Source organism: Aptenodytes patagonicus, chromosome Z (genome assembly GCF_965638725.1).
Source record: "Aptenodytes patagonicus chromosome Z, bAptPat1.pri.cur, whole genome shotgun sequence".
Classification (NCBI taxonomy): Eukaryota; Metazoa; Chordata; class Aves; order Sphenisciformes; family Spheniscidae; genus Aptenodytes; species Aptenodytes patagonicus.
The window spans coordinates 82958244-82978703 of record NC_134982.1 but is presented as its reverse complement, the minus strand read 5'-3'; the positions used below and the strand labels follow the sequence as shown (position 1 = coordinate 82978703).

General features: G+C 40.8%; 1 protein-coding gene across 4 annotated transcripts in view; it reads right to left on the bottom strand.

Moving 5' to 3' along the window:
• VCAN (versican) overlaps nt 1-20460 on the bottom strand; it is a 113329-nt gene that overhangs the window by 69100 nt on the left and 23769 nt on the right. For all 4 annotated transcript variants that reach the window (XM_076361914.1, XM_076361917.1, XM_076361916.1 and 1 more), the window contains exons 4-6: nt 14732-14906; nt 14490-14617; nt 499-792 (exon numbers count right to left, since the gene is read on the bottom strand). In XM_076361914.1, coding sequence (XP_076218029.1) covers nt 499-792; nt 14490-14617; nt 14732-14906 — 597 coding nt within the window. The remainder of the gene's footprint in view (nt 1-498; nt 793-14489; nt 14618-14731; nt 14907-20460) is intronic.

Here is a 20460-nt window from a genome sequence, read left to right as displayed (position 1 = left end):
CCAGAGATAGCCCCCAAATTACTGGCATCTCAGAGACCTAAAAATGGCCAGGCTTGTATGCAGTCTGTAAACAGCCTCTCCTATTGCCACGATCCAGAATATCAAATTAGATGACAGTCATTCACCTGGTCAAGTAGGACATTTCTTCTGTTCTTATGTTCATTGACATGACACAAAATACCAGGGTGCACTCAGGCACCAAAGTATGTATCATCTGCAGTCTCAGGGTGACTGTGGATATGGTGTGTCACTGTGTAAAAACACTACTCAGGCTGAAATCTTACCTTAAAACTTTGCCTATCTTTATCTGCCAATGTTACTTTACGACATTTGTTTTAGTTCGGCTTTTCTCTCTTTTTTATAAAGCCATAGTGATAAAACAATTTTTTAAAAACTCATGCATGCCATGAGAACTGAAACAAAACACATATTAAAGAAAACACTTTTCAGGGTTAACATGGTGAGCATACTGAAAATTATAACTAAAAAAAAGCTTACGTTCGTAGCAGTAGGCATCAAACTTGCTATCTGGGTAAGGAAAGCCTGTTTGGTTCTCATAGCGATACAGGGTTCTCACCCCAAGTAAACCTCCACCACACTGGGGCCTTGCCACCGAGGCTGGGTAACGAACGCTGCCATCCGCCAGCCAGCCATAGTCACACTGGTCAAAGCCATTCCTCCAGGCGACATACAGATTCCCAACAGAAGCAAGAACGCCATCTCTTTTCCGACACAGCTCTTTAGCTTCCTCAAAGGTGAGCTTCTCAGGGACTGAGACATGAACCACTTCATCTAGAGGAAGAAAACAAAGATAACAAAGACTGAGTATCACATTCCACTATCAAGTCAGCTTAGTTCTCCTCTTCCAGTAGTTTTATGCTTAAAAAAATAAGATAGTTGGAAAATCAAGTGACCCAGATTTGAATATGAAAATGGACCTACCACAAAGCATGAGTATTTTACGCAAACTTTATGCGATGAAGTACACTGTGATTGGAGACTGAGTCCCTCCCTCAGTCTCTAGGCAGAGGTAACAGCAGCCTTCAGGCTCCTCTGTGACCTCTGTTGGAGTAGACTTTGCAACTCAACTGCGTTAATTAAATCCAGTCCAAGAGAATTTACTTTCGCAGTAAAACAATTTTACATCTGCAAGCCTCCTACCTGACCTTTTTAGTCATCACTAGAATCTCACTTGAGACACACAAAAAAAGCAAACGTTCTTCACTGGCTGCTCCACAGCAGCTTCTAATGTCATATTTCCATCAAGTCGTCATCTTGCCTCATGGGGAAACAAAGGTGACGGAATGCACTAGACATGTTGCGTGCACAAAGCCCTTTTTGTGTGAAAAAGTTGAATTAGTCTAGAATGCTGCCAGTATAGTTTAGCATCCATGGAATAATAATTTGTAAACAATAGCCTTCCACTTGGAAACTGAAACAAAGCAAATAGCACATCTAATATTTTACTTCCAAGCTAAATCACCATTATACTGTTGGCTTGGTTGCCTCTTTCACCCAAACACTATAAAGAAAATCAAGGTTCTAATGTTCATATCCTGGGAATGAAACAGTAAACTGACTCCTTTCTAGTTTTTGCTCAGACTTCAGGTAGAACTGATGAGACCTAAAATCAACATGTTCAGCTGTAGAAAACAGCACAAATCCAAAATATTTGTTACAAGACAGCTATTCTCTTCCTCAACTACAGTAGGCCAGAACACAACAGTCACTGTTGCAGGAGAGCACTGCTTATTCATACTGGACATGCAATCTGTCTTACCTCTGTAGTTGTCTCAAGGCTACCTAGCAAAAGGCAGAAACTACATCACCCCAAGCAGTTTCATTCACATCAATATTACGCTTGTTTTGGGCTTGAAAGGAATGCAAGTGTGAAAGGAGGCAATGTGCCAATTTTCTTTTTCCTCCTAGGTAGAAACTCTGATTTGTTATTACAGCTGTAATATCAATTCCATAGTGTAAGTTTCTTTATACATGTTGTAGGGAGTTTCTAACTTAGAGGTAACGGGACAGAGCATGTCTAGGGTAGAGGGACAGAGCACGTCTATTAGACACACTTTAAGATAAGGAAAGCAAAGAAGCATTCACCCTCAGAAGTACCAGAATGCTTCATTCAGCTCTTCAGACCACACGGATAACATACTTTTTTACTAAAGACTTCTGCAGAAGACAGCTTTTTCTGCATCAAGGGGCAGATCTGCTATCATGGCCAATACAGAATGATGGATGCAGTTATCCCACCATACTGTCCCAATGGCAGCATCATGAAACAACGGAGCAAAGAAAGATCTCTCCAGGGCAGCCCCCTCTGTTCTGAGGACACACAGCAGCCATGATGTATATGAAAATTAGTAGTTAAAATGTTTGCAATTAAATAGCAGATATCGATCCAGTTAGACAAGAAAATGAGACATGTAAGAAAAGCAATGTATTTTAACAGTTTTCTAGTAACAAATACAATGGATCAAAAAGTAAATACTGTCAAACAATCCCACAACATTCTTTCTGGGAGAAACTTATTGAAAGCATAGGAAAATGGGTGAACAGTGCAAGATTAATAGTAAAGCAATTTTTCCATCAACTGATCTGGATCACTGCCTCTAAATGGAGCTTGTGCATAACACCATTAAAGTTAGCTCTGAGTTGTCATCTGCATTCTGTTAAAGCAAGGAAACTTAACGAATGGCTATAAGACTTCAAAATCCAGGGTTCAATCAGTACTTGTGTAAGAGAGGTCACTTTAGCAGAGAACTTACTCATCCAAGTTGCACAAGAGCATTTCTATATGGAAATCTGCCTTAAATTTGTCTTGTAGTATGCCCATATATGCAATATTGATAATACTGCACATTTAAAAGATGGGTGGCATATCTTTCTTTGTGTTGAATCTATTCTACTGACCCCACAAGTATTTATTTGGTTCATATATTAAAGTCAGCTGCTGTCATACAGATAACAACTTTATCAAAGGGTGTTTTACCATAAAAACTAAATTATAAAAACCCCACGTGTTTAAGGAAAAATGCAGCCTAACCAGAACAGCCCAATAAGTTAAGTCCAAAGTCCCATTCTTTGCCACCTATTTGGTATATTAAAGAATTTGTGAGGATAAATTCACAAAGAATGCAAAAACGTGACAGAGCAATCAGCAAAATGCCCTTATTGTCATTCCATCATATACCAAGTAAATATTCATTTATTTCAGGAACGCTAGTGATAAGATAAAGGGTACAAAGATGTTAAAACATGGCAGCTTGCAATTGCTCTAGTTAAAGAGTGTTTTGCTGTGATTCCAGAATTCCTATTTTAACAAAAATCTGGTAAAGTACAAAAATCAGATTCCAATTAGCAGTCATTTATGGTAGGAGATACGACTCTGCAATTTGTCTGTCCAGTTTGAAAATAAATTAAAATTCTGTATGATTGAGTGTGCACTTAATGTGCATAATAATTGTTGGGATGATATGTAAAAAACAAAGCGAGACCTTAATAAAGGCCTGCTATATAAATCAAAAAACACTTAAAAGTTGTCCTGCAATCTTCCAAAACCACATGACAAAAAAAAAGAAGGAGAAAGGTTTATGTTTTCTGTTGAGCACTTGGGACAAAAACAGTGCTCAAAACACTTCTCCAGCTGAATGGCATCCCTAAATTACGTGATGAGAAAGTTTGCACAATCTTTCCTGCACTTCTCACCTGGAGTGGACTGTGGGCTTGTATACTTCATGCACAGCAGACTTAGCACTTCAGGGATATGGTGACCCATACAGCACAGAGACAGCTAATCAGGACCTACTGTTTGTGTGCAGTAAGTGCAATCACTTGGAATGTGCAGGGATGATATTTTACTATCCATGTCACCTCTCTGACATGATTAGTGCTGAGACACTTGCTCACCACCAGTCTCCTTGGTCAGAAAGACATGGCTACCAAACTATTGATATTTTGGGTGCATGTTCTGGAAGCACTACTTAATAATCCCCCACTTCTTTATCCTCACAGCAATGTGGAAATTCAGTTTATCGTATGTCAAAAGAGCGCTGGTCCTACTTCACTGTCAACGTGGCTTTTTCTCTCATAGTGAGAACTTGGGTTGGAAACCACATTGTTCCCCAGTCAGCCTACACAAAAGCTGGGCAATAGAGCAGGAAACACAGAGGGTGGCATATGAAGAAAGGTGCTGATAGCTGAAGGAAGAACAGCGAGAAGCTCTAGGAATTTCCTCTGCCACTGCCAAGCACTTGGGAAAAAATTGTACAATGGAGCTCAGGTTCTGCTGAGCTCTTTCATGGACTCAACCTCAAAACTGATAAAGTCTTTCAAGAGGCCATGGAAAAAGGACTTGTGCTCCAATCGTGACTTCCAGCATGTCAGTCAATGTAGCTGAAACATCCTGACTCCTTCAAAGTACCAAAGAGAAAAGGATTTGACCCTTGCACAGAAACTTCCTCTAAAAAGCAAAAAAGTTAATGGTGAAGCTAATAAAATGTATTAAATCCATGCAGTCTCTAAAATTAACTCCTATTTTTGGAGGCACAACAGGTTCCATATTTAGCAGGATAATTCATCGTGTCACATTCTTACAGTATCTTTATTATGATGTCTGAATGCACCTCAATTTCCCAGCCAAAACACTGGCAACAAGGAAATTAAGAGACGACTTGTCTGGTCGATAAACAAATGGCATAGCCACTAACACCAGCAGGGCAGATTCAATTTTTGTGTGTGTTAAAAGCCATGTGCAATGTTTTTATAGCTGGAGTACACTCCAGTAACTTAGCAATATTATGCAGGCAAACCCCAGGGCTTACACCAGCAGATGAAGAGAAACTAGTCCTACAGTACCAGAGGGTGAAGTGGAGACCGTGGCAATGTTTAGACTGCAGACAATAATGTATTGTATATTATTGCTGGCTCCTGTTTAAAACCAAGCTTCAGATCAATCGTCCATCCTTAGCGGTCAGAGCACTTGAAGAATCCCCAGGATTTTCCTGTTGCATGTATTTGTTTTGCTCGGTTAAAACAGACATCTGATGAAAGTCATGCTTTTTCCCTCTCTATCAAATATATCAAGCTAGATGAAGAAGCCAGGTTTTTCTCTTGATGACAAAAGCTGATTCGCTACAGCCCCCAAGGAAAAAGCTTAAGATCTACAGACTTATCAGCTGGTTTTATAGCAAGCTTCCTTCCTTTGAAAGTTAATTCATTTATTCTCCCTCATCAGGAGATATCTCACTGAGCTGGGCATGTTTGTAGATGTGAATTTCATGAATCACACATCTTAAAAGCAAGCACAGAAATAAGGGCAGGCTAGAACCATAGCCAGGGGTCAATACACAACATGTATTGACTAAGGTAGAAGTAATGAACCTAGATGTAAGCCCTCCAGCACAAACCTCACTAGTAATTTCTTTTTCCATAGATGAAACCACAATTAAGGGATTGGTGGGCTGCTACTTCCTAGACATCTTTGAGCCTGACTATGTGGCATTCTCTTCCCAGAGCAGAGCATCATCTCCTCAGCTTCAAATACCATCACCCACCGTGCCAGGCACAACAAAATGAGCTACAAGTCACTTGCACCTGGCAGATGAAGGCATCGCATGCAAGTCCGTGACAAAAGTTTTACAGATGTCTGAAGGATTCTCCCAAACTGCAGAAAAGCTTAAGAGGTAACCTGTGAGACTCCCACTGAATGCTTTTGACACATCTGGTAACACACCAACTGCTGTGGAAGGTGGCTGGTCAACCACCTATGAAATGTCCTCGCTATTATCCAATCCATGTGAGAGAATGACAAATACTAAGGAGACACTTATATTTATTTGGTTGTAATATTTTTAGTCTTTTTCCCCATTTTGCTATCCCAGAGCAACAGAAGCCTTCATTACTATTGTCCCATCTGGAATTTCTGGTGTTCACAAGCTTTACCTTGTGGTTGGGTGCTCAAATTCTACAACCTCTACTACCTTCAGCGTCAACTACAAAAAGGCATAAGAATATCCCATAGATGGAAATGCTTAACTCTAAAAATTTTAAATAAAAACAAGACAAAAACATTCCAGTATCTTTCCATCTTAGCTTCTTGGTGGTGTTCTTGTTTGAGAAGAAACGTTATCCCCCACTAAGAATTTGGCAGCTCTCCTTTTTTGAGCATAATGAGTCTGTGGTGAACTCCAGTCCTGTTCTGAGAGATGGTGGAACCCACCAAGCTCATCAAGCAAAGATGCCCTTATAGGGATGCTAGAGCTCAAGGGCTCTGTGACTACAGCTGCAGATCAGGGTGCCCTGGGTCAGGCATGAAAGGTGGCTAAAAGTGACAAAATATCATAGCTTCTGATGTTATATGGAATATTCTAAGGACATTTCCCCACCTGCAAGTGTAACCTGATGTTACTGCTCCTCATAAACATTTAGTCACAGCCACACAGTTGGCAGTTCAAAGCTCAAGCAGTCATGAGACACTGCCATCATGACTTTCTTTTTCTCAGAAACATATAATCTGTCCAAATCTTCATTTCTAGAACACCAACAAGTGTGCCAAGAAGCAGGAATATCACGGCCAATTTGGGGACTAAAGCATTTACCTTTGCACCTTAAGGACCACGTGTCCCAAGAATTTCCATTTCCTCCTCCTCTCTTTCTCTCTTTGGCCAAAAGGCCCATGCAAAAAGGCAGAAGCAGCCACCAACAGGACTACCAGACTGCTTGTGCACCAAGGAGGGAAGAGATACTGCCCACATCTATCCCTCCTCTCCACACATGTGTGAAGATAATGGAGATCACTACCCTTGGAAAAAACATTCGGATACATTTGGGCCAAGACAGACCTGAAAAGTTTCATCTGTCTTCACCATAGGCAGGGGCCTTGGAGGCTACATATAATTAGCCTGTTTATTAATCCAACTCATGCTCCAGCATTATCCCTCTTTCCCAAACTGCAGCCTTGTCTCAGCTGCAGTTCTCTTCCTCCATCCTGCCGCTCTTAAGGGCTGGTTCTCTGACACACCAGACTAGTAAAGAGGTATCCTTACAAAGTCACAAATTACTGTGAAACACTCTCTAGGACTGAAAAACCAAAGACCTAAGCAGCTAGGTTCAACTTTAAAGCAGAAGGCTAGACAAGCTTAAGAAGTCTTTTTCTCTTACACGTTAGAACAAGTTAGTTGATTCTTTTTGATACACATCAGTAATAATTTAATTAAACTCTCCTGAATGTCTTAGGTCTATTCTATGCAAAACCATAGGCTGAACAGGAATCCACTGCATTTGACAAGACTGGAAGAGTATACTTTTCCCATAGGCTTGCCCTCAAGCATGAAGAGTGGCATGGCAACTGCTATACCCTTAGAGAGGTCTGCTGTAGTTGCAAAGTGTCACTGGCTTTTACTTATACAGAGGGGGAAAATGAACTTTGTATTCTATATGATTCTTTTTCCTTTGTGCCTTACTCTCACAAAAATCATTTAGACACCAGGATTTTCTGACCTCCCCAAAGATGAGTTTTATCATGTTATGAGCTCGAGTACAATGTCATGCATAAAAACCACCATGGCATTATTTCCTTTTTCATTTACTCTATTTGGGCTCTGTATCCCTCTTGAGAACTCTTGGATCCATGACCCTGCATTAGGTCACACAATTAAAGGCTGGAGAACTGTCCAGTATAAGCCAATGCAAAGGATGTGACCCTACCACAGGCCCTGAACTAAGAAGAAAAGACCCTTTTCTCTGTGTCCCTCTTTTAAAAGTTAATCTAATTGTTGCCTCAGAATCAGAGTGAACTCCAGAGAAGACGGTTAGCTGCCCAAAACACAGAAGAAACTTCTCACCTGAATCCGTATTTTAGACTATGACTTCTTTATTTATTATTATTCTCACAGAAATTTTCCATGACAATAGCAAAACTGCATGAGACTAGGTGAAAAGTATTTAAAGGACATCTGGTTTTGTTTTTCCTTTTTCTTCCCTGCATTCACCGTGGGGGGGAAAATGGTGCATGGAAGGGAGACTGTATAATCTTCCCCACAGCCACCCCAAAATAACTTTCTTAGCATGAGTCCCCATCTGCACATTACATACGCTTGTTAGACATATATGGCTTCTAACTGGCTTTGGCCAGAAGACAATGCTGCATGGAGTAGTTTGTGCTTTGGCTCCGCACCACACACTCACAGCCCCTCACTTCTTTAGTGGGCTTTGGCAAGCAGATCTCACTTTGTCTCCATCTCTGACACCACAGCACTGTCAAATCCATCACGTACACGCTTATCTGAAGGCAGAATGGAAACCCCTCCTTCCCCATCACCCATCTCCATTCAAGGGATTATTCCACAGAAGGCAGCGGTGCAGACACCGCTTCATGTGGAGGTGTTAAGAGAACCTCAGAGTTATATCCAAACCTTTGCGGCTCAATCACTTTAGATTAAACTTTTTATTAGCAAATCATGTCCCACAGTTAAAGGTATCCTAATGTTTTTGTTAATGCTTAGTATACTGAAATATGCAATGAAATATGAGGAATGCAAATCAGTTTGTAATAAGAGACCATGCCCAGTACCTATTTAACGATATTTTGACTCCAGATTCTTATTTTTATCACCAGGAACTCAGAAATTTTAAATCCTTCCCATAATTATTCTTCTGTTTTTTAGCAAAACTCAAAATATTTAACTTTAAACATATTAAAATATTTTAACAAAATATTTAATCTCTCTGGCTTTCCTCAGAACAAGGATATGGTAAGAGTTAGCCCAGACAACTGGTTTTAATTTAAGCTAATAGTTTGTGTTTCAAGGAGAAATCCATGTCTCTGGCTAACTTTGTGATTTCATATGGCCAGAAAGGAAGAAAACTGAAATGGTGTTGCTCCTACAAATCCTCAATGCAAGTACCCAAATTAGTACTGTAAATTCAATACACATTTATGTTAAAATGTATTGCAAGAATTCCTACCACCATTTATGGCTTTCTGGGGTAACACACTGATAGCAGCCAACAGACCAATAACTGTTCAATGACTTCCATGATGACATTCTCATTACGGCCCAGATTTTGATATCATTAATCAAGCACGATCTTATTCCATGAACAGTCATCCCACTGACACAGGCTCTCCAAACAAGGACCTATTTAGTGTAAGTAAGTCTGATAGATTTGGCATTGAATCAGAATAAGCTATGCAGATATGAACTTTCGAATTCACATGGAAAAAATCATGTTTAAGCACAGTTCTACAATATACTAAGTACCATGAATGTCCTTTGTTATTAATGAAGTGTTGAGAGCACTCATTACAAGAGAAAGTTTGTACCTTGCAGAGTCAGCCTTAGGTGGATAGAGCAATTAGAAATTTGGCATAACCTTAAATCTTGAACTGTAAGTCTTCTACCAACAAATGAACGTGTTACAATACACCAAACAAAACACAGGATCTAATTTACTGCAATGTTCACTTTCCAGTAACTTCCCTTGACATCTTACCTAATCCTCTGTCTTTTGTGGATGAGTGGTTCCGAAGTGTAATCTCACTGATGCTATGTAACTTCAAAAAAGTTCTGCATTTGAAATTAACCTTTGTTCTTACAGAAGCTGCTTCAGTTATATAGACAAAGCTATCTTGGCTCCTTAGCCCCATCTTAGAAAGGAAGTCTGGCTCAGAGGCTCAGGCTTCTGTGAAGGCACTGAGGAATATTTTATCCTGCACTGTACCTTGATGCGGTACTGTGTCTTCCTAACACAGTTTGTCTTCATCCACACAGAATAAGTTAACTCCTCTGCATGTCAGTATAAAATGTCTATACCCTATATCCATAAAACCATCATTCCCTCTGACTCCTAGAAGTTATTTTCTGACTCCAGTTCATTTGAAAACTTCTGAGAAAATAGGAAAAAAACCCAAACAAACAGGAAAAAAAGGAGGGGGACGTATCTTTGATTAGCTATTATAATAATCCACCATTAAAATTGATCAATATAATCAGAAAAAAAAAATCCCTATGCAGCAGGTTAAGGCTGTACAGCTAATTGGCAGTTGTCTTGTCCACAGCAGTCACCTCTTCACAGCACATACATAAATAGCTTAAGGATGAGTTTTCCTATGTGCTCAGTGTTGACCTGACTCTGCTTTCTTGAAGTAAATGGTAAAACTGTAAAGGGAATTCTCTTCTCTTCTCAGATTCAGCTTACTACCACAGTAAAGTGCTTCTAGTAGCAACGCCATTATCTATTAACATTACAAAACATGCAGCCGCCATTTATCACACTGTTTTGTCTCACACCCTCTTCACTGAGAAAAAAGCATACAATCTGTACCAGCCTAAGACAGAGTGCTTTTTCCCTAATTTGGGAGAAGATGTTCCAGAACATTTTTATAAATGCATATTCTGAGAATCATTCAGACAAAGGCTAGGTCAAACACACTTTGCCTTTGGGAAGGACGGTAATGAAACTTGCAGGCATCTTTGCCTTCTGCAGAGTTTCATTCTGAACCTGTACCCATCTCTATGAGCATTCTGTTACCATACAACGGGCTTTGTAACCATCTTGGAGAGCTTCAGTGGATCCCAGAGGTGAAGTGGTCAATCACAGTCTTCAAGTCAGACCTACAAGCCCTTTTTGGTCTTGTCCTTGTAGGTCTTTAACCCTTGCCCCAGGCTATGGAGCCTTTAAGATGAAGGCTGAAACTGTGCATTTGCTTTAATCAGTGTTCCACAGGAAGCTACTGTGTAAGGAAGAAGATAAAATGAACGTGCTTATTGTTACCTGGGTTGATAGACCAAATCTCCCCAATATTCTGTGCTGGCTTATATTTCTTAAATGCTGAAGGTTTCATATTCAAGCAGATCACATTACCACAGTCCAGCTGATAGTCCACAAAGACATGCATATGTTTAAACAGATCGTCACCCACAACAATAGGACAGAAATGTATAGCTATCCAGAGAGGAAAGCTGGCTCATAAATCTTGGTAAATGAAATTTTGTAACAAAGAAGAATCAATTAATGTTAATGAGAAATTGAAAACCTATGTATGTGTATCTTCACCAAAGAAGACTGCACAGCCACTGCAACCTCTGTGAACCTCATGGCCTGATTCCAGGTTGTTCTGAGCACAGAACATTAGCTTCAGTGAAATAGGCTTCAGTTTTGACTTTTTTTAATTTTTATTTTTAAAAGCTCAGTGAGAATATTTGACCCTGAGAAATTGCTGGCTCACATGCATCCAGGATAAGCTTCTCCATATTAGTTACACTTCTCTGTTCTTAAGAGGGAAAGGAACAAGGCATTGCTCTTCATCCAGGAATGATACAGATTAGTCAAAACTTCTTTTTGTAAGCTAGGAAAGACCCAAATTGAATTTGAAAGCCTTGATTCAGAGGTGACTCAGAATTCAATCCCATCAAGGATTGATGGAGGATCAATGTTATGAACTCTAGGTGTTCAGATGTGCTACTCACTGACAGATATAGATGGAACATAAGTAAAATTAAGACATTGCTGAGCACTAACAAAATTCCATCACTTAATTTTCAGAGTTCCCAAGCTTATATGTTTTTTGAGTCTTTGCAAGACTTGTATTGCTTGTATTGTATAACTCTCCAAGGTGAACATAGTCTGGGCAGATCCTCAGCTACTAAAAGTAGGAGAAAAACTCTTACTGAATTCAGTGACTAACGTCTCTATAAGTCATCAGCAGGAGAAAACTCTGCATGATCTAATTTATTTCTGTTCTAAGATAGAATACAAATAAGCACTGAGCACCTTAATTCTGCAATTGCTTGTTACAAATATATGTATACATACAAAGGCAGGCTTGCTCAGAGCCATGGTTGATTTATTGTTCTGATGACTTCAAGAGCACTAAACGCATATCAGTCAAAGATCAGCCCAAACGATATTTAATTAGGAACTATAAGTATTTTTTTAGAAAGAACAGTGAAACTGGATGGAATAAAAATCTGTCAAGACAGAAGCAGTGTGACACACTCAGAACACTGCAGTAAATGGAAAATGTACTTTGGTCCTGGCTGCAAAGTATTTCTGTACCAGAATGAAGTTCCCATGTGCATAACCAACACAAAGCCAAAAAAAATAGGCTACAGGACAGGAAAGTCTATTTCTGCATTTATATTTTAAGTATATGTATTTAACTAGTCACAGTAATGCTTAAGCATAAGGATATTTGGTGTCTGGAATATATCTATAGGCCCACTGAAAGGATATAGATAAATTCACTTCCAGAAGAGAGATTATAAGAAACAATTACAACATCACACCTGTAATACAGAGATTTGTGCATGCTAGAACTGCCCAATCACAGAAAAATTTTCCCTATTTTTCTTTTTACCATCAAACTCTTTGTTGAATAAAGACCGATCATAGAGCCTAACCATGGATCACAAGGTACCATGGGATTCACAGTATGATCCATGGTTCATAGTCACCATGTGGCAGAATCATAATCACTCTGCTGCATTAGAGCTGTTTAATTAGCAGCTTTTACAAAGACTATAGTTGTACTATGGCATTGCAGTGAATTTCACTAAAGAAGATCCAGATTCCTCACTGGAAAGGTTTTGCTCTTTTGTTTCTTTTTGATGCTAAGATGCCCCCTTTTTAAAAAGATATTATTAAACTTGGATTGCAATTGGGGAATTACAGGCCTGTCAGCCTGACCTCGGTGCCGGGGAAGATTATGGAGCGGTTCATCTTGAGGGCACTCACAAGGCATGAGTGGGACAACCAGGGGATCAGGCCTAGCCAGCATGGGTTCATGAGAGGCAGGTCCTGCTTGACCAACCTGATCTCCTTCTATGACCAGGTGACCCGCCTAGTGGATGAGGGAAAGGCTGTGGAGGTGGTCTACCTGGACTTCAGTAAAGCCTTTGACACCGTCTCCCACAGCATTCTCCTCGAGAAGCTGGCGGCTCACGGCTTAGACAGGTGGACTCTGCGCTGGGTCAAAAACTGGCTGGACGGCCGGGCCCAGAGAGCTGTGGTGAATGGAGTTACATCCAGTTGGCAGCCGGTCACGAGCGGTGTTCCCCAGGGCTCAGTTTTGGGGCCAGTCTTGTTCAATATCTTTATCAATGATCTGGATGAGGGGATCGAGTGCTCCCTCAGTAAGTTTGCAAACAACACCAAGTTGGGCGGGAGTGTTGATCTGGTCGAGGGCAGGAAGGCTCTGCAGAGGGACCTGGACAGGCTGGATCGATGGGCCCAGGCCAACTGTATGAGGCTCAACAAGGCCAAGTGCCGGGTCCTGCACTTCGGCCACAACAACCCCATGCAGCGCTACAGGCTTGGGGAAGAGTGGCTGGAAAGCTGCCTGTCAGAAAAGGACCTGGGGGTGCTGGTCGACAGCCGGCTGAACATGAGCCGGCAGTGTGCCCAGGTGGCCAAGAAGGCCAATGGCATCCTGGCCTGTATCAGAAATAGTGTGGCCAGCAGGAGTAGGGGAGTGATCGTGCCCCTGTACTCGGCACTGGTGAGGCCGCACCTCGAATACTGTGTTCAGTTTTGGGCCCCTCACTTCAAGAAGGACATTGAGGTGCTGGAGCATGTCCAGAGAAGGGCAACGAGGCTGGTGAAGGGTCTGGAGAACAAGTCTTATGAGGAGCGGCTGAGGGAACTGGGGTTGTTTAGCCTGGAGAAGAAGAGGCTGAGGGGAGACCTCATCGCTCTCTACAACTCCCTGAAAGGAGGTTGTAGCGAGGTGGGGGTCGGTCTCTTCTCCCAAGTAACAAGCGATAGAACGAGAGGAAATGGCCTCAAGTTGCGCCAGGGGAGGTTTAGATTGGATGTAAGGAAAAATTTCTTTCCTGAAAGAGTGGTTAAACATTGGAACAGGCTGCCCAGGGAAGTGGTGGAGTCACCATCCCTGGAGGTATTTAAAAGACGTGTAGATGAGGCGCTTAGGGACATGGTTTAGTGGGCATGGTGGTGTTGGGTTGACGGTTGGACTCAATGATCTTAGAGGTCTTTTCCAACCTCAATGATTCTATGGTTCTATGATTCTATGAATTAAGTATCTGTCTAATTTTTTGCCATGGACATGTAAAAACCTTAATTACATACTTTAGGAACCATAATACAGTTAGCACATGTATTATATCCATCTTTAAATATATACATAGTATATATAGTTTCTCAAACATTAAATGCATTTCTTTGAAAATCCTTTTATAACATTCAAAAAATAAGATGCTTCAATAGCAACTTTTGTGAGATCTACTGCACTAACTATAGCAGCTTTAAACCTGACTGTCTCTTTGTAGACCCCACATTCGTCTTTAATTAAGGCCTGCTAGACCACAAACTATAGGTTCACTTCATTCAGCAATTCTCTTCAGATTCAAAACAGCCAAAACTTATTTTACACAGAATTTCTTATTTCTTTGCCTTTCCACATTAGAATCTCCAGTCATTTTAAATTTTTGCAGTGCAGAGTAAATATGGACCTATCTTACCTTCCATGTGTTCCACATAGCAATACACATCATAAGTTTCATTAGGAAAACGGCGCCCATATGTTCTGACTCCTTTCTTTCCCATTTTATCTCCAAAGCAGCCAATTCTTGGATGTCTAATTGGATACCTGAAATGCAGCATGCTCATATTTATTATGGTGATAAGTCAGCATTTTAAGTCTGTACAGGCTAAGCATATTAATTTTGGGAAACTGTGTCAAGGGGCCTTTTAAATGGCTCACCTAACAGTCTGGTCAGACAGCCAGCCAGCATCACATTGCTCAAATCCATCTTCATAGGCTGCTTTCAGTTGTTCTGGGCTTGCTATGACAGCACCGTTGTCCAGACAAGTCTGCTGAGCTTGTGTAAAATTCAGAGTGTACCTGCTGGTTGCTGCACGATAGTGAAAAACAACACCTGAAAAGACAGAAAACTTACATTAGTGACACATTTTGCACCGTTTCTGCAACCATCATCATACTGTAACTTTACATAGGTATTGTTACAATGCCGGAAACAGATGGGTACAATAAAAATAGTAAAAGGCTAAGAGATATGCTATTGTATAAATGATGTCCCCCCTCTGGTGGCTGCTAGCAGTAATTATATAACAGCTTCTGTTATTAATAGTTGGTGAAATTATATTCACTGTACACACAGAAAAAAGTAATTAAACCATATATGCATTTTCACTTCTGTATTACAGAAAATCGTGATCAAAAGGGAGAATGAATGCTAAAATATATCAATGATACCACATAGTTACCTGGGCTCTTCCAGGTCCAAGTGCTGGTCAGCTAATTGCACTGCAGGCAAGGTTGCTTATGCTAACAGCGCTACCTGACCTGTTGGCTTATTGGCCTACATGACACATCCAACTGCGAGTCAAACTGTGTGACCAGACAAGATTAAGCGCACCTAGTCCACGGAAAAAGTGGTCTTAAAAATAGACTTTCCGAAGCAGCCAGCTGCAGTAACTGCACGCAGAAATGCCAACAGTGAATGGGGGATCCCTTGAGTGCTTGAGGTCTGCTAGCTGCAGTGAGACATGTGACCAACGGGGACACGAAAAAAATTGTGCTTTTGATGCAGATTTGATAATCGGTGGTGGCCCTGATATCGGTTCCTATGCAGACAAAGCTTATTACAAATATAACGTTTATAAATACATGGCTGTTGGTCAATTATTCATAACCATGTTTTCCTGCACACACTACAAATGATACAGACAAAACAAAGCTTGCTTTTATTTGGGGCCTTTCTGGTTCTGGAAGGAATCTCGACAATTTCAAAGGTTACTTGAGCACGTCAGAGTTAAGCTGGTTTTGGTTAAGACAGGATCTGTCTAGAAGCCACATTCTGTTTTCTATATACACATAATTCCCGCTGAATTCGGCAACAGTTGCACATGCACACCTAAAACAAACCATAAAGAGCACCAACTCCGAAGTGGCAGAAAACAGATATTCCACCTTGCAAAATCACTTCCCCCCCTATTGCCAGTGTCTTTTACAGTTTGGCATCGAAAGGATGTCCCCTGATGATCTCTGAAACATAACATTCAACGTCACTTATTGCACTCTAAAATCTTTAGAAGCATTGCAACACCATAAAACATCCACTTACACAGAATGGCTACAAAGCAAGAAAAATAAACCCTAAAATGTTCCTTTTTTCTGATGATTTTATTGGAGTACTTCATGATGAGGAAATAACATATTGTAATACAATTTGGGAAAATGGTGGCATTGTAGCAATAATTAATTTAACAACAAGTCATTGTTATTAGAGCATTGTTGAAAGATGGAAGAAGTCTGCTAATTCATGAGTAAATAGAAATATGAGTAACTTAGTAAAATCTTGATTCAAGAGCTTCCAACGTATTTAGAAATATTTTTTCTCATGCAGACAAATTCTGTAGAATTTTACCACTTATCAAAGGTCTGGATATGCCCAATAAATAGAAAATACACATTTTTCTTCTTGTCGTGATTCACTAAGAAGGTTTCTGAAATTAAAGTAGAATACATTGTCTGAAAACTACTCACAGGTAGGTTAAACCTCAATCACCAGACACCAATTTTATCAAAGCTACTAGCAGAGAAACAGGAAATAGAAGAGGAAATGCTAGGAATCCTCATATTTCCTCATTTAATATGGAGTCACACACCAGCTGCAGCCACTACCTGGAAGCTTACAGACCACTAGCATCCCCATAAAACGCCTTTTCAGAACCAGTGACAGAACCCATCACGAGCAGTGCTTCTTCCAAGCAACGATGTAGTTTCAGCTTCAAATGGACCCAAGCGTTGTTTGGCAACAGTGACAAGTGAAGAATACACCCTGAAAAATTATGGCTATGTTTATATTACTAAATTAAATACGCCAGGTGCCTGCAATTCAGTCATCAAGACTGTTAAATTGTTAGATGAGTTCATTGCAGTATTTGGCCCAGGCCCCATAACACCCTTCCAAACAATTTCTGGGCAGACTTCAGGAGCTAGCGAAGACCAGGGACAACTCCCAGTGGGCATCTTCATCCTGTGCTGGGAGCCAAAGGAGCATGGATGGGGGCCGCACTGCTCCAGACAGCCGTGGTGCTGAAGCACAGCCTCAAGCACGTTTTCTTATTAATGTGAACTATCTGTACCAGGAGAGATTGAAAGGGAATGTCAGAGAGATAGCTTTACTAGCTCCCGTGTCCCTGCACTTCCTCTGTTATAGGGCATCCTCCATTGCCTGGTTAGGGCACTTTTACATACCATTTACATTGTGTTAAGATGTGCAAAACTTTATTTATACATATATGTATAGATTTTTATAGATATATGTGTGTGTGTGTGCGCATATTTTGGCTTTGTGTACCCTAAACAACACAGTCCTTTACCACATGTCCAACACAGAGCACTGCCTTACAACATAAAAAGAGTTAGGCAACAGCAACTAATCACATCTGGAATTTAAGAGCTTAAAATAACAAAAATATGACTTGGAGAATTTTTTTTAAAGCTGTGGTATGCATTAAAATATTTGTTTTAATATATTCAGAATTTAATAACATTGGTCGACACTGTGAACAAGTTGCCTGCTGGTATAAATGAGCATTACTATATTCAGTGGTACAGTAGTAAATAAAAACATGAGTTCAAGTGATCTGCTTGGTGTTCTGGGTCTAGAAATAAGAAATGGGCAAGTTTTACAGAGCTCACAACAAAAGCGGATAAAACACTTACCCTGAATCATAAGCATGAACCCATAAAAATATTCACAAGCTGGGCATCTGGCTTTCCTGCATGTTATTGTTGAATATATACAAACATTTTAGACCTTTTTCTTTTTTTGTAGCATTGGTGTTTCTGTAGTATACAATATTTGACACTGACTCTACAACTCAGGGTGAAACCAGAAATGCCCAAGTATGTGAAGCAATTTGTTCATTTAATTTGTTGTTTTAATCTTAATTAAAATGTATTTTAGATGAATTTAGATTAATTGCCTCTTTTTTTGGTCTTTGGTTTGGTTTTGTTCTGGGTTTTTTTTTCAAGATTTCTTAACTGATGCTATATGACTTCAACTGGGCACAAGAGCACTGCTTCAACCACAAAACAGTTCATTAACTTAGCAGGAGATGGCAACATATTTCTCCGAACTCATATTTTTTTAAAGCTTCCTACTGCTTAAATACATGAGTGCATTCTCCACAACCAGCTCTCTCGTCTCTCATTTCTTCCATGCTGGAAGCAACCACTGCCCTTCCCAGCTGGCATACATTCAGAATTCCTGTGATACCCCAATAAGGCAGGACTAAAGAGTTAATATCACTGCCAATTTAAAGTAGCCTTTGCAGTGCTGAGAAGAGCCTTTGGTCATTTGTAAATCCTGGGAAGGAACTTGGAGAATGCTTTGTTCTCCTCACCCTCATCCAAAAGGTAAACTTCACCTATTCTTAGAGTTGAAGGCTCTTCCAATTCCAGTGAGGAGCCAATGGACATAAAAGAGCCTCCAAGATGAATGGGAAGGAGGACGCCAGTATGTATAAGCCTGTGCAACAGCTGCAATAATTAGAAGAACCCCTGGGGCTAAGAAGATTAAAGCGCAGGACTTTCATTGTTTCAGTTAGACAGAGAGAAAGGGGCAAAATCCATTGTCCGAGTTTTTGCACTTTAAAACATTTGTAAAGGATTTTTTTCCCTTTGTCTGTTTCCTCTCTGAAAGAAAAGGCAAGAAAGGAGTTGTCCTAGGAACAAATAAAGCAACTGGAAAACAGACTACAGCAGTATAATGTTGTCACTGAACATCTGGCAAACAAAGTCTGTGTAATTAGAGGAAGGAGTAGCAGCGTCTGCAAGAAAGCACTCAGAGGAAAGTAATTTGTAGCATCCAAAATTCACTTCTGTCTGAGCAAGAGAGAACGTCTTTTAATCATTTATCTCTGCCTTAGACTAGAAAAGAAAAGCATAAAGTATTTCAGTTTTAACAAACTAGGGCTTCCACAGGTAAAAGCCTGGTTCTGTGGTTTCACACCTTTGGGTTGCAACTTTGCCTTATTACTTGCCAGGGCATTGTGCAGCAAAACCCCGTGGAACTGCAGGGGAAGGGCTCCTGGTATGGCTAATAAATTACAGTTCACTTTCACTAGGGAGCTCACACTGCTGCAACATGCACTCTTGGGAGTCACATAGAGCCTGAATCTCAGAAGTTGTCTCACACAGCAAAGAATATCTAAAGAGAAAAGATTATGATGGTAGCGGTTGTTATTTTGTTAATTTTTATGTTCAAACCTTAGCCACTGTGGTGCAGACCACTGAAATAACCGCCAACCCACTGCCAAAGCTACCACACAGTTTGGTGATCCTCCTTGCCTTTAATGCAGAAAACAATTTACATTACAAATATATGCCAAAATAGAGGTTACAGGACTGAGCACTGTATGAAAGGAAAGAAGAGGGCAGCATTTTCAGCTTCCTGCATGAATAATTCATTTGGTTCCTCATTCGAGGTTTTGCACCCATCTTCTGACCCCTGTCTTAGGCTTTGGCAACCTGAGAAGAACAGGCTCCATGTGTATCAGCAGGAGCTCCCTTGCCAAATGCCTCAGGGAACTTCTCATCGTGGGGAGATAAAGTGCATACCAACCCCTCTGCTCTGTCAGCCCTGCTGCCTCCTGCTCTCCAAGGGACAGAGGCTTCTTGCACTAACTCACACGTTGCTCCTCCGTGCAAAATCTTTGCGTCCATCCTCACAGAGCAACGCAGTTGCATGCAGGTGTATGCGAGCTCTTCTGACCAAGCTGGTCGAGAAAAGGAAAGTGATTGATACTGAGCTTCGCCTGTATTTTTCTCAGGGGAGGAATTCTTTACTAAATCTGTATTAATCTCTGAATACACAGTGGGATCACCTGTCCCAGCCCATTATCTCTGCACAGCAATGTACCAGGTCACACAGTGTTCACTGAGGGCAAGACACTGCTACTTAAATTAAAATTACTTAAAAAAAAAAAAAAAAATACACAGCCTCTCAGAACTGTCCTCATAGTGGGGGATGACCAACATCCTAAAACCAGTTTAGCCATTAGTACTGGTCTCTGTTCTACCATCCTGCATGTGAAAGCATGCCATGCGCTGCCTGGGCTTAGAGCTCTCCCACCAAAGGTCCTCCATCAGCCTGATGCAGAAACCCCGCCAGCCTGCCCATCGGCTGCCACGTTCCCAGTTCCTATGCAAGGGACACAGCAGCTTGATCAGAACATTTGCTTCCCTGTTCCTGACGTGCATTGCACGTAGACCCTGGGTCTTTCTCACCCAGAAATAAATTTCCCTCTCCCATCCTTTGATGGCCGCTACCCATTGTGTTCTTTCCTTCCCAGCTACAGAAGTCAAAGATTCCTTGGGATCCATGATGCAGGAGAGTAAAACACAAGCTTAAAAATGCAGCAGCCCATGTTAATTTAGTTAGCAAGGAAGCACAGAAG